Source organism: Platichthys flesus, chromosome 10 (genome assembly GCF_949316205.1).
Source record: "Platichthys flesus chromosome 10, fPlaFle2.1, whole genome shotgun sequence".
Lineage (NCBI taxonomy): Eukaryota > Metazoa > Chordata > Actinopteri > Pleuronectiformes > Pleuronectidae > Platichthys > Platichthys flesus.
The window spans coordinates 16,862,528-16,876,723 of record NC_084954.1 but is presented as its reverse complement, the minus strand read 5'-3'; the positions used below and the strand labels follow the sequence as shown (position 1 = coordinate 16,876,723).

Sequence of the window (14,196 nt, the reverse complement as noted above, 5' to 3'; positions counted from 1 at the left end):
CTGGGCTGATCTTTTAGGGAATATGCCTTTTCTTCGCGATGAAAGAACACATAGTTCCCGAGCAGCACAGGAAGATGCCCAGACGTCTCAGTCAGAGGCTTACGCTGGTCCAGTATCTGGGCTGTTTTGTGAAGTTAAAGCCGTACAATACTCTCAGACTTATGTCTCCCCTTGATAACATCTTCCTCAAGGCAGCGGAGCTTCGCAATAATCACGGGTTTTGTGCAACAATTTAGAACAGGCCCCTGTCAGAGGAACGTGGTTATTCTCTGACCTCAGTTTACTTGACAGCACTCTTGTGTGTGTGGTCCATGTGCATAGGATGTCTCAACTGCTCATAATGAAAAGTAGGTCTCACTGTAGAGAGCAATGTCTTGGATCATCATCATCATCTAGCTTCACGAAAGGCAAAACTTCAGATGTTGACTTGTATTACGTAGTGATTCACTGAACCGGTGCAATGTATGTCGCTATTTAAGAGGTCTCTAAAGCAATCGACACAATACTGAGACCCAATTTCACAACTTTTTTTAATTAAAGGCTCTAATTCAAGTCTATTGAAAGCACTGCGGCAACAAAAATATATTATTTTCATTTCTACGAATGTTGTCATGACCAAGATCAGCACCTGCTGCCCTCATAAATGTCTTTATCAGGCCGATATGATGCAATAAAAAGATTGATATTGTTATTGCTGGTGGGCCAGCGAGCCAATAGTTGCCTACCCCTGGTGCTGGTTATCCGAGGACATAGAAGATCACGTGTTAAACAGACGGTTCACTCCCGTTGTCCCAACTCCACTGACTACAGAGTGCTGGTCAGATGTTTACTCAAATTTTCTACATATTGAAAAGTAAGATCAAATGAATAGTATTCATAAAATGGATGGTTTGCAGGATTTGCCTTCCACATACAGACTGACCGGCATTTGTGAAATTAGTCGATGGATAAGGTTGAAAGCAAAAGACATGTAATGTCACGTAATGGCTGAATCACTTCTGTGGTAAAACAGCAGACCTCCTCTTTCTGAACACTCATGATATAACTTATGTTGTGCTTTTCACAGACAGCTCCTGCTAATTGCTGGGGTAGGACACGTTATTTATACATAAATTCTGGATGTTAAAACATTCCAACCAAGAGAGCAGCTGACGAAGCGAAAAAGAAGCTGACTGGAGAGGCACCCCCTGCTGTTATAATAAACCGGCATGAGGGTTCATAGTGATTGTTTGCCTTTCTTGAGGATACGATCAGCGTGAAATGAGCAAATGTCTTAGATTACATGGAATAATCTCAGGTATTAGATAACATCTTTGGAACTGTGGGACGTCCAGTGATTGTTGTAATAGAACATTGAGTTATTATAATTGTGAACTTTGTTGAATGAGCTTAGAGTTAGAAAATGTTCATTATTGCTCCACTGTCTTTGAATCTTCAGTGACACGACTGCCCGCTGTAAAATCAACAGCCACTGCCTCGCTTCCTTTTTCCATTTGAACACAAATTAAGTCAACAAGTGCTTAGTAAAAAAAAAAACACATGTGCACAGTGCATTACAGTGCTGTGCCTTAAAGATCCTACCCACAGATTAGATTTAGTCACCAATGTTACATGTGTCTATGCAGATGGAGGGGGGGGGGGGGGGGGGGGTGAAGTGTTTGAGTCCACTAAACACTTTAGGAGTCTTAGGGTTAAACAGCGTTGTAGCCAAAGTGACCCCTTCTTCAGACGTAAAATAATAAAGGGTTAGGATTAGGGTTAGCCTAAACCTCCTCTGATATCCTCCTCAGAAGCTTTTTCATGTACTTACATACACACTGGAAAGGTACACACCCTCTCGCCCAAGGGCACGCGCGGGCTGCATGTTCCCATTGCTACGTCCGCTAGCATTGCTACTTCCGGTAGTGGACTTTTAGGCTTAAAACATGGTTTAAATTACCAGAATTGACGTCAGTTCTGCTGGCACGCACCATCGGCCTTCATCAGTTCTCCCGGTTGCGCACCTCCCAACTTTTTTAACGTGGTGCGCTCTGTACATGACTTGGCAACACAGGTCTATACACCATAAAAGTAATAACGTAAATATGTTGAGTTGACGTCAAAGTTGTCGTGTGCAATGACCAATCCATGCAATCCATTGAACCATCCATCTGTTCCACATGGTTTAATGCTGCACTGTTGAGGGTGCATGGAAGAGATCCCGTTTTTAGTATGATAAATTCTGTTGAAGTAAAATTCCCCTCACATGGAAGACAAAGCTGTAAGTAAATGTTACCATCCATGTGAGAATACTTTCTACTTATTAAAGCCACATTGCATTCTCCCTGACTACATGATATAATGCTGTTGTCACTAATGTGATATAATGATAAATACTAAAATATTTAACTTGCGTGTCAGCAGACGAGAATTCTAATGCATTGCAAATATATGAATTATTCTTTCATGTAAAAACTTAGTGAAAATGTATTGTCCTCAGAGGAAAAATGTAAAAGGATTAAAAAACATTTTAATATGTAACATATGGCCCTTGATTACGCTGCTTTCATCCCAGATTCTGAGCCCGGCATTTGACCTTCCTTGACAAAATGTTCGAGGGAAGAGCAAAACTAATAAACAGAGAATATGCTGCCAGAAAGAGGAGGGAGGGAGGAAAGGGGAGTCGTTCCACTTGTTTCTGTCCGTCTATCAGTGAAGCTGTAGCCAGATTCACAGTTGTGTTTGGTTCGATTAACACAGGACACCGCTAGGAGAACTTTAAAAAACTTTACAAAGACTTCACAGGAAAGTGACGACCTTTTCATCTGACCTCACTCCTTTAAGGGTTAAGACTTTTGGAGTTTCAGGGGCAGACAGTGTTGCAGCCAAATCCAATAAAATTGAAGTAAATGGTGGCCGATAGAAAAAGCCTCCATATTGCTCCTGTGGTATCATTAAAGTGTCTGTAAGTGTGTGAACTATCCCTTTAAGACTTGCCTTTAGGGTTAGGGTCTGTATTAAGTTACCTCGATGATGCCCCCTGCCCTGGGCAGTTGTAAATGGGGAGCCAACGGACTGCACTGGCCAACACGCGTCCGTCAATAGCTCTCTATCCCAATATCACATACCAGAGTAAGGATGATCAGTTGGTCAAGACCTTAAGTCCTTGATAAATTATGTTAGTGGGTAGTCCTGAAGAAGGTTGTAAACTCCTTACCTCTTGTTTTTGTATATTTATTTCAAACTGAGGTGGATAGGATGAGGCACTATGGTCGAGTGGTTAGGGCCAGTTTAGGCATTTAGTTGTGATGGTAAAGATAAGGGTTAGGGGCTATAGGGAAACCATTATGCCAATGAGTGTCCTCAAATGGATTGAAGTAAAAGAGAGAGTGTGTGTGTGAGATCATGCTTGGCTCATGCGTATCTGTCAGCATGAGACAGGAGCTCTTGTTGTTTTCAGATAGTCTTTGTCTTTTACAGACCACGGTCTAGTAAATCAAAGGGGCTCTGAGGCTGAGCAGCTGCCTGTAAACTTTTCCAGATAAAGATGCAGCCTTGCTAAGTGCAGGCCTGATCCACTCATCTGTGCCTCGTCAGGTTTATTATGAACTGTCTCTTGATGCTCAGCGTGCCTCAGATGCGTAGCGGGGCGTGAGCAGGGTGCTATGTTTGTGTACGTGTCTTTAACTCTCTTTGATCTGGGTACAGCGTCTGCAGCGTGACACTGAGTCATGGTAATACAATAAGCCTCAGAGTCACTTTGAAGCTGAAGGGAAGGGACTTCAGCAGACATTGTTTCCTGTTTTTACACCGTATTTCCTCCAATAGTGTCCAAGGCCGTTATTTACCTCAGCTGCAGAAGGAAACAGGCCTTTATTTATAGCAGCCTTATATTAGAGGCAGGCCTTCATTTCTAATTCCAGAGAATAATTGGTCTTATTTTCATAGGAAGTATCCCTTACCCTGTTAAAGTCACTGTATTCTTCTGTTAATGTCAACTCAGCACTTCCAGCAAACTTTTCAATATAAAAGGTTCATTGAATATAAACCCATTTTCCTAGTAGAGCTTTTAATTTGATAATTTGCAGGCATGCACCAGACCATTTAGGTTGGAGGCAACATGAATCATGATGTGTGAAATCTCCAGGAAGTTCCAATGATGTTGACAATGACAATCGGAAACTTTTATCTGTTTTTATTTGAGGAAATGCTGTCAAAATACAGACATAATAAGATTAAAATTATTTTCATTACACAGGTCGTTTACTGTGTGTGCTCAACAATCTCTGCAGTGTGGCTGTAGAGATTATATATATATATGATCAATAAAAAGATGAATTTACCTTTCCTCTGTTATTGAATTACAGTGTTGTGTTATGTTTGACCCACCAGACTGCAGAACCAAGGGTCAGTTCAACGCCCTGTCCTACCACTTCAGGGGACGCAGATCAGCTGAGCACAGCTACAAAGAGGATGATCCTGCCAACAGCATCCCGGAGAACAGGTAATGCAGCGTAGCAACCATCAAACGTCAGGATCTGATGTTTAAAAAATCCACCAAGGGTTTGATGAACCCTACAACCACATTCAGCTGGTGATTTACTGTGAAGAGAAAATGACATATTTACTGCTCATTTGCTCTGTAAGTGGAAAGTAGATGCCACATCTTCGGAAAGACAATAGGCTCTCTTTATTTTAATGTTTTGTATTGCACATAGTCTTATAAATGCTATGATGAGTTTATAGTAAAAGAAATATCACCTAATCTTATATCTGTACCTGTATCTTTTCAGCCCGGCGGAGGGAACCACAGAAACTGTAGTAAACGTTACTCTGACTTCCAAAACAAGCACTGAACCTTCGACCAACGACTTCCAGGAGTTTGTCTCCGACATGCAGAAGACGATCACAAGTTTACGAAAGCAGGTGTGTGTCTGTATCAGCACCCTACACACATGTTTGTATTTGACTATCTGTGGTGTTCTCGTAATCACACATGTCTTAAGACTTGTTTGTGTCCGTGCATGAGGTGACAAACCGCAGAATATGCATATGGAAAGCAAGAAGTTCCACAATGCACTGGGACCGCTCATGCAGCAAGTGTAGCCCGGGTGTAAGACGACTGTTGTTGGGCTCTGGGGGAGATATGAGCTTCACTGGGTGCCATTTTAGTCAAATGAAGATTAAGACAGACATCGTCAAAATGCTTTATTGTGGAGATAACTTTTTCACCTTTAAAACACAGTTAAAGTTGCACATGCACACTGTCCTCATCTAAAACTGTCACCTCTGAAACATTTGCCGGGGAGCATCCCTCAACTTCCCTGTAGGCTGAATCGCACCATGAGTCTCAACATGTCTCGCTCCCCCGTCTCGCCTTCCGGCTCGTGCTGCATGCATGCCTGCTATGTCTGGGTTGTAGGCTAACTCACAGTCACAGAAACACAGCCCGCGCACAGATCCTTCTTCCTGAAGGATCCTGAGGCGCTCCCAGGGAAGATGGGAATATGTAGTCCCTCGATTAAGTTCTGGGTTCTTTTGGTCACCAACCACAGCTTGTGATCATAGGTGAAGGCTGCAGAGCACAGATCGTCCTGTAAATCGAAATCGCTTTGACTTGAGGCTCAGCTCCTTCTTCACCACAACGGTCCAGTACAACGTCCACATTACTGCTGACACTGCACCGACCCGCCCTCTATCGTCCCCCCAGAAGGCAGACAACCATATTTCATAGTTCGGAGTGAGAGATGTAGCCACATCAAGTATCCTGCATCAATACAAGAGGAGGAATACAATATAAGATTAATAATAATGTTTTTTAGTTATATATCACTTTTTAATACACAGTACTAAGATGCTTTATAATTTAAAATTAAAAAAATTGAAGACACACAACAGCAAACAAGCAATAAACATTATAGACTTATTCAAATAGATGGAATAAGTATCTGACAATTTTAAACCAAAGGCGATCTTGAGTTGTTTGTGCACACCTTCTACAAGGTGGGAATGTTCTTGGGTCTTGTTAAAGGCAACACGGCATGATCTCTGTTTAAAAGGAGCCAGAGAGTTGAGGCGGTGTCAACATCACAACCAGAAACAAGTCGTTTCTCTGTTCCTCCAAGTTCATGTTTTGTGTCCTTGTACCTTTTACAGATTAAAAGACTCGAAACTCGCCTGAGCAAGACTGACTGCACTGATAGTGAGGGACGTGAGCGGACAGATGCAGAGCGGTGGAAAAAGGACTCCTGCACCACATGTGAATGCCGGGTACGTTCCACATGTAGCCTCAATATGCAGTACAAATGGTTTTACACACACGGACACACACATGCTCAATACTTAATCCTCTCATATTTCACTCCGAGAAGCTGATTCTGTTTGAGTATTCCCATGTTTCTCATCGTGGACGGCCCATCAGCATTGCCTCTGTGGGAGCAGGCTGCCCAGTTTAAATGCCCCAGCTTCTCTGTCTGGCAGCGCTTGGAGGTGTTTCACCTCTTCCAGCAGCTCCTGGCACCCGTGTCTCCCCACGGTGTGCTTGTGTGCACCGGCCACTTTTCTGCCTTTCATTCTTTATCTCCTGACGCTTCCCCTGTGCCAACCGCTGGCACAGGCTCCAGCAGCCCCCGTGCCAAACCTGGCTGCCTCAGATCTCCCTCCCCCACAGCCTTTGTTGCCATCTTGCCTACTCACTTTATTTTCGCTCACCACATCTGATAACACACCTGTCAGTTTGTGTTTCTCTCTCTCTCCCCCCCTCGGTATCCCCAAAACTTCTCCCATCCTTCCACGCATCCTTGTAATTGGAAGGGTTTGGTAATTATTTAATGTTGCACAATGAGGTGCCTCTGATTGGGAAGAAGAGTTTGATTGAACCCCTCATGTTGCGTCATGCTCTGATACAAAGCCCCTCATTGTTTGGGTTCAGCCGTTGTCGAGCACCTCAGCAGGGACGCGTCGTGAGCGACTCACTTCAGTTACGGCTCTGTTGCAAAACAGAAAGTACGAGACTCTGGAAACCAATAACTCATAACACTCATAATGAAGTCATTCATTATTACATTCTTTTTATCTCGGAGGTAACAGGACTAGAAAAAAGTAGAGCCCAATAACATATCGGTCGTCCCTGGCCCTTTGCTGCATGTCTCCCCCGCTCCATGTCATACTTTTCCCTCTGTCCCATTCAAGACACCTTCAGTTCCTCTTTTGCTGTTCTTGTCTTGTCTTTCTTTTCTTTGCTGTTTCTGATTTCATCGCTGCAGCTGTCCACCATCATGAACTTTTCATCCAGTTTAATCTCAAACCCCATTTCCACTGGTGAAAAAACCCACTAGCACCCACTCACACCTGGCTTCCATCTGCACTGGGAATGGACATAATCTGCATTCACTCTCGGGTCGAAAATCTGTGCCGTGGACACAGGTTTTAAGTTCTGCTCAGATTGGCAGTGTTCAAATTGAGACAGTCAGGTGAACCTGCTCATTTGGCAAGACAGTGAACATGACGTACCTCTTTGTGCTAGATTTCCAACAGCAGGTCAGTTCTGCTTCAGTGATCATGAACGTTTCACCCACTCTAATCCAATATGGTAATTGACCTGTCGCCCCTTCTCCCCCCCTCCTCCAGGATGCCCAGGTGACCTGCTTCGTCGAGTCTTGTCCACCAGTCGAGTGCAAACGGCCCGTCAAGTTAAAAGGCACCTGCTGCCCATTTTGCCTCGATCACGCAGACGTTGGGAAGCAACAGGAAGCGGACTTCAACGACAACTAACACTCAGGACCCCTCCCCCCTCCCACCCTCCCACCCTGACAAACACACTCCAGTGTCTGAGCGTCACACACTCCACCGCAGCTGACAGAGAGAGGATGAGACTCTTGAAGGTGTGCTACTCCTCAGCCACTAACAGCCTCGATAGACCCAAAAGCCTCAGTTCATGTTTTTCATTTGACTTCATATCCTTTTTTCTTTGATCAGTGGAGGGGTTGATTTTTCTTTTTCCCCCATTTGGCTCTCTGCCCCCTCCAGGACCAGCAGCCGGAGGCTCAGTTTGAAATCCTCTGGCGACAAACCAGCGATCACTAAATGGATGTATCTCTGAACCGATGGGTGGATGGGTGAATGGGTGGATGGATGAATGGGTGGATCGTAAACAAGACGGACAAATCTCTCCTGCTCGCTCGGAGTCCGACGAGGCTCTCCTGTGACCAACACTCTGTGACGGAGCGCAGGGCCGGTTGCCGTCGAGGAGCAGGAAAGGGAAGTAGTTTGAAAGGCGGCGACAATTATGTTGTATCACAAAAAATATTCTCAGGTTAGAGATGCCGAAAACTGGTGCTATTTTCCCCCATTATAGTTTTTTAATAATGATTTAATAACTAAATTCAAACCTTCAAAGTATTGTCTTTTGTATGCAAAGCAACTTTTATATACTCAGTATACGCCTTTTAATGATAAGTCACGATTGAGAGGATTGTTTTTACTCAAGCTAAAAGACTTTTTATGAATAGAGTTTCTTCATCTTTTAATCCACGGTGCTTTGATATATGTTATGAAAATGTTTTAAATTTTTTTCTCCCCTTTTTTGTATAAAAATTGCGTATATGAAGATAATGTGAAGCCCTGCAAAAATGTTTTTAATGCAAAAGAAAAAAAGAAAAAATGTCTACTGATTACTGCTCCTCTATCCATGGACACCTTGCTATTGTCTCTGCTGGCCTGTCCTGAACTTGAGCGAGGAGGAGCCGGGCGGCGCCCCCCCCCCCCCCCCCCCCGTCGCAGGACACTCGACCCAGCCCTTGCACTGTTGTGCTTCTTTCCAAGTTTCATTTTGCTTTCAGAAAGCAGTATGAAGAATATCCAATTTTTTTTTTTTTTTTTTACCACTGTCATGTTGTGACCTTTGTCCCAGTATTTCTGCGTCGTTCTTTAAGCCAAATGTATGATTTAGTAACTTCTAAAATGACATATCTATGAAACTTATTGTATGAATGTTGTAACGAGGTCAGGATTTTAGCCTTTGGTACTGCAGACTCTACCACAGCAGTATTCTCCCACTGACCTGCTCATATCTGTTGTTTTTTATCCATGTTTATTCATTGTAAGTCCACAGAGCCCACACACTCACACACACTCACACACACTCACACACGCTCACAAACACACACACACACAACTGAAGGACTGCTGCCATGGCTGTTCTTCTCTTCAGCTCTCTAGCCCCGGTTTACACAAGGACACGCTTGCATGCCTTCTCGGTCGAGCGTCCACTCTGTCTCCCCCTTTCCTCGCTTTTGTTACTCATGTGCGTTTCCGCCTGTGAGAAATGGCGTCAGTGTTGATGTAGTTCAGGAATTCTTTGTCCTGCTCTTGTTTCTCTGCATGTTGAAGATTTTCCATACCGGGCAGACGTCACTCAGCCAAGCAGAAGCGGCTCTCCAGCCGTCATTCCGCTGTAATGGAAGCCATATGGGAGGGGAGGCGAGGGTAGTGCTGGGGGATAGCTGCCGATCATCGGGATATAAGCCCATTTCAGACATGACCTCCAGAGGATGGCCGTAGAATAGGGTCTGGACTTTCTCGGGAGGTTGCCTTTCACATGTGAGCAAGGCAGCAGGAGGTTCTCCACCCAGACGCAACCGCAGCAACCGACACGTCTGGAGCGTTGAGGCGTGGGGTGGTGCAGCAGGCAGAGAGGATGTTACATGTTAATTCTGCTGCAGAGATCACGTGTTTACATCACATCCACATCTCTCTTGACGTCGTGATGGTCCTCTACGTGTATGGCACCGCTTTTTTCATCCCGAGATATTTGATTTTGTTTTGTTTGTTTGGGTTTCTTTTTTCATTAGTGCATCTGCGTGTTAGAATAGTCATCAACCCCCACCACTTGCTCGTGGGGAATCCAGCTGGGGATCTCCTGCTGTGTTCTCACATTGGGGTCCTCCAGACTTTCTGCAGACTTATTTTATGGAGCCAGCCGGAGAAAGTCCGCAGTCCAGAGGCTCTCAGTCAGACAGTTGCATTCACACCATCAGTAGTATCTCCATAGTGTCAAAGCAGCCACAGTGTCAATCAAAAGAAGATTTCACCATGTCGCTGTTGTGAGACAGATGTTTTCCGCCGACTCCTGTCGACTGGTTCCTCACACGTACTGTACATGAACACAGACGGCGCTCACTGTACCCCATGCACTGGCTCCCACGTGCAACACGTCACGTTTCTTGTTGTTACTCTGTTTTGCTTCGCTCCTAATTGTGAGGAAGCAGCTGCAGTGTTCCTTTCCATTGTTTTCTTTATGTGGTAACGTCCTGGGCGAGCATCTGTCACTAAAACAGAAATAATACCCTCTGGAATGTTCCATTCAGGATTCCAGGTGGATTATGGGGTTTGCAGTCGCACTGGTATATTATCTGGTATCATATCCCATGTTTTTGAATATACTGGACAGGTTTGTACATCAAACTGTGTGTTTACAGTTGTGTCTCTTACTCTCTTACCGTGGCTTGTCCAACAACTCCAGTATTTTATGTTTTACTGAATCTAGTAATTCCATACCATTTGATAAACCCTATGAATGAATGTGTGTGTGTGTCTCTCTGTCTCTGTAACCGGCTAAATGCGTTTTTGGCCCAAGCTTTGGCTGCCAAAGCACTGTGAGCTCTCTTGAGCTTCATTCAACTTTTGTGTTCCTTCATTTTCTTTGTTTTCTGTTTTCATCATGGTTCCCTCTCTCATTTTCATTTCCCCTCAAACTCCCCAAGTGTCAATGGAATGCACTGCTCTGCAAGACTGATCATGCTTTAGCCACGCTGTCCCTCAACCAGTGGTCAATGTGGATATAGTAGTACGTGTCATGACATTTGTATTGTATTTGTACGTTTGCCAAAGAATGGTTTGCACTGTTATGTATGCCTCTCAACAGTAATAATAAATAAATAAGCCACATTTGAATTACAGTCCTACATGTTGGTGCTTTTTCTTTTTTCAGGTGCCCTGCTCTGACTTACAGATGAGATGAATCTGAAAGATGTTACCAGTGTTTGTGTGATCACGTCCAACGAAGATCTCTTCTTATTAAATTGGTCTTCTCCCCTTTACTGTTCTGTTCAATAACAAGGACAATAACACTTGTAGCAGCTGCCTTTGATATTGAATTTGAGGCCTTTTTACCGTGATAGCTCAGGACTGAAATATCTCCGTGAATTGCCAGCAAAGTTTTGCATAGACATTCATGTTCCCCGGAGAGCAAACACTACAAGCTTTGGTGATCAGAATCAAAAGTCTCACTAACTCTTGGACTGCCTTGTATTGTGGTAAGTTACAAACTTTCAGAATGACTACAAACAGCTTTCTTGTTGACTGTGTAAACTTTACTTTATTGATTAGGTTCAATATTTTGGTTTATGATGGAAACCCAAACATTCCCTTAAGAGGAATTGGTAAATGCTAGCATGCTACTTCCCTGAACTACTCGTTGTCAATGCTAAATGTACTGCACCTGTTGATCTTGAGGATGTTAGAATGCTGACGTTACCATTTCACTCAAAGCTCCATTATGACTTTCTTAATTCACATAAACTGTGTCCAAACTCAGGGGGACACATTCTTACGAGGCTGCATTTGAAGACAGATTGTGTCACAGCACCATAACTCATTGACATTTGTCAACCGTGTTTAAAACTTCCATTTTAAACACGGTTGACAAATGTGTCCTTCCATTCCCGTGCAATGAAAGATCTAACGGGTGGATCCCTCAGGAGCCAACCTGTCCCAGGATTCATTGCACGCTGGTGACGAAGCTAAAGAGTTAATCATGTGAGTGACCAAACAGCAGTAAATGCTACAGCTCAGAGGTCTTCAACAGGGGGTCCGCGGAGGTACTGCAGGGGCTCGCGACATTTTTGGTTGAGACAATTTTTATATTTTTTATAATTTTTCCAACCAATTTTTTGTAATATTTGAATAGTTCAGTTTTGAATGCACAATAACAGGATAGCTATGTTTATACATGGCACTAGGCCCAGTTTAATATAAAACACAATTTTATAGAATATATATAGTATGGGGTTCCTGCTCCATCTCTCCACCAGTTTGGGGGTCCTTAGCCTGAAAAACGTTGAAGACCCCTGCTATATATCAAAGTAGCTGACGATGCAATGGGAAGAGCTTGGACCGAGTCCTCTGAAGGGTGCACTCCCTGAAGTGGTGCTCAGCTATAAAGTAGGTACTTGCATGTACAGCTGCAACCATTGCATTATAACCTACACCTGGCACAAAGCAGCAGCAAGCTGACCCAACTGTCTTAGCATTTTGCACATGCACACATCTGGGGACCTTCGTTGGCACATGGGGCAGTGACCTTTTTTCACTGTTAACAAAACAGAATGTGGTAATGTCTTAAATGCAAAAGGGCTTTGGTCCATGTGCTTAGATCGTTACACCACCCCTGGTCTAGTTTTGCTTTGAAAAAGTTCTTGACCTTAGAGACAGCACTGTCTCTGAAGGAAGTGTCGACAAACAAATAGCAGCTGTGAAATGTCTGGAGAGTGAGGTCTGCAATGTGAGTAATATAAGCCACAGGAGACGCCTGCCTCAGACTGTTATTCACATGTACTGTCTGGTACACAAGACCTGCTCACTGCGTGTAGATGTGTGGTTCGTGGGAAATTATCTCTCAGCTCTGAGAAATTGTCTTGTTTGATCTATATTCGCATATTAACATTGATCGGTCTGTCTTTGAGCAAACTTGACAAAGTTTGTTCCTCTTTATCTCAGCTTCCACCGTCATCTACAGAGACATCTTCATCCTTCCTTTCCTCCACCCTCGTCCCTCCCTCGGTCATCTACGCCTCTCCCTGCAGGGCCAGCGCTGGCAGCTGGGGCCGTGGGTGGATTGAGCCTGTGGAAACCAAACTGGACCAGGAAATGAGGTTTCCAGTGGCTGCACAGATAAAAGAGTCTTCAACTTCTAGCCGGGCAGGAAAATACATTATCACCCTGACAACAAGAGAACTACCTTACACAGAGTAATAGGTCTATTCCTGGGAGATCCAGACATGAATACACAGGCACAAACACACACACGCGTGCATTTCCTCTGGGTTGTTTCCATTTCTGCAGCAGAGTCTCCCTTCCCTTTACCGACAGCCAAAGGTCCAGGCTGTTGTGTGAAAGAAAACTTCTTTGTTGACTTTGGAGGGATCTTACTATATTAGTGAGAATGTGCTGTAGATGTGTAAAGCTAGATGCAGGCTGACAATATAAATCAAGAAACTATCTGCCTATAAAATCTGCAGTTTAACTGAGACTAAAGCATATATCCTATAGATCTGTATCTGAGTGGTAGAGTGGTATCCTCCAACCAGAAGGTTGCTGGTTCGATCCCAATCTTTCCCATCTGCATCACGAAATGGAAAGATACTGAACCCAGAAATGCAATGTAATGATAATAATTCAATATCTTCATCTGGTTCATCTCAGATCATGAATCAGTCTATAAGAGAGAGAGACAAATGAGTGGGACTTTTTTCAGGGCTTTGGACAGGACACTCGCCTGCAGCTGCATACGCCTTGCTCCTCAGCAAGCCTCTCACTTCCCACTCATCACATACTGGAATTTCATTTAGGCAATTGGCTCTCTGCTTTGCACCTCTCACTTGCCAAGGTGGGGAATTCTTTCCCCTCTCTAATGGAATGTCATTCTCATTTCCAGAGCGAGGCGGATGAAAGGGAGAAAAGTGGCGCCCCGCTGAGGCAAAATAGCTTTTGCATCCCGGGGCTCAAAGGACTGGAGCGATGGCTTATCACCCCCAGTGGGTGGGACATGTCATGAGATTGCTTCCTGCAAGTGTTTTTGGCTCAGACACACAAGCCCACTCAGTTTATAGTGCAGGTGTTTGCACAGGGAGTTGCAATATGTTTAAAACAGCTTGGAAAGATGACCTGCTTGGATCATTAATTATGTTAATGGTAATTAATTGAATGTTTATATATGTATAGCATTATATCCCAAATAAAAACTTTGCCCAAAGTTTGTCTGGGCTGAATGCTTATTTGAAAGATTCCACAATTTTTGTGAAAGAACAATTAGATCTCCGATGTTAAAGCTGCACCAAAACTTCTATATTAAGAATGGATCATATAATTAAGTGCAATGTCAAAGGGGTCAATCATGGTTTCTAGCATACACTCACTACCAACTCTGAATTAAACGTT

At 43.8% G+C, this 14,196-nt stretch overlaps 1 protein-coding gene across 1 annotated transcript in view; it reads left to right on the top strand.

Moving 5' to 3' along the window:
- LOC133962353 (peroxidasin) overlaps window positions 1-10,932 on the top strand; it is a 56,213-nt gene extending 45,281 nt beyond the window's left edge. Inside the window, exons 20-23 of the mRNA XM_062397925.1 lie at window positions 4,372-4,483; window positions 4,773-4,905; window positions 6,136-6,249; window positions 7,609-10,932. Coding sequence (XP_062253909.1) covers window positions 4,372-4,483; window positions 4,773-4,905; window positions 6,136-6,249; window positions 7,609-7,752 — 503 coding nt within the window. The 3' untranslated portion in view covers window positions 7,753-10,932. The remainder of the gene's footprint in view (window positions 1-4,371; window positions 4,484-4,772; window positions 4,906-6,135; window positions 6,250-7,608) is intronic.
- The last annotated feature ends 3,264 nt before the right edge of the window (window positions 10,933-14,196 follow it).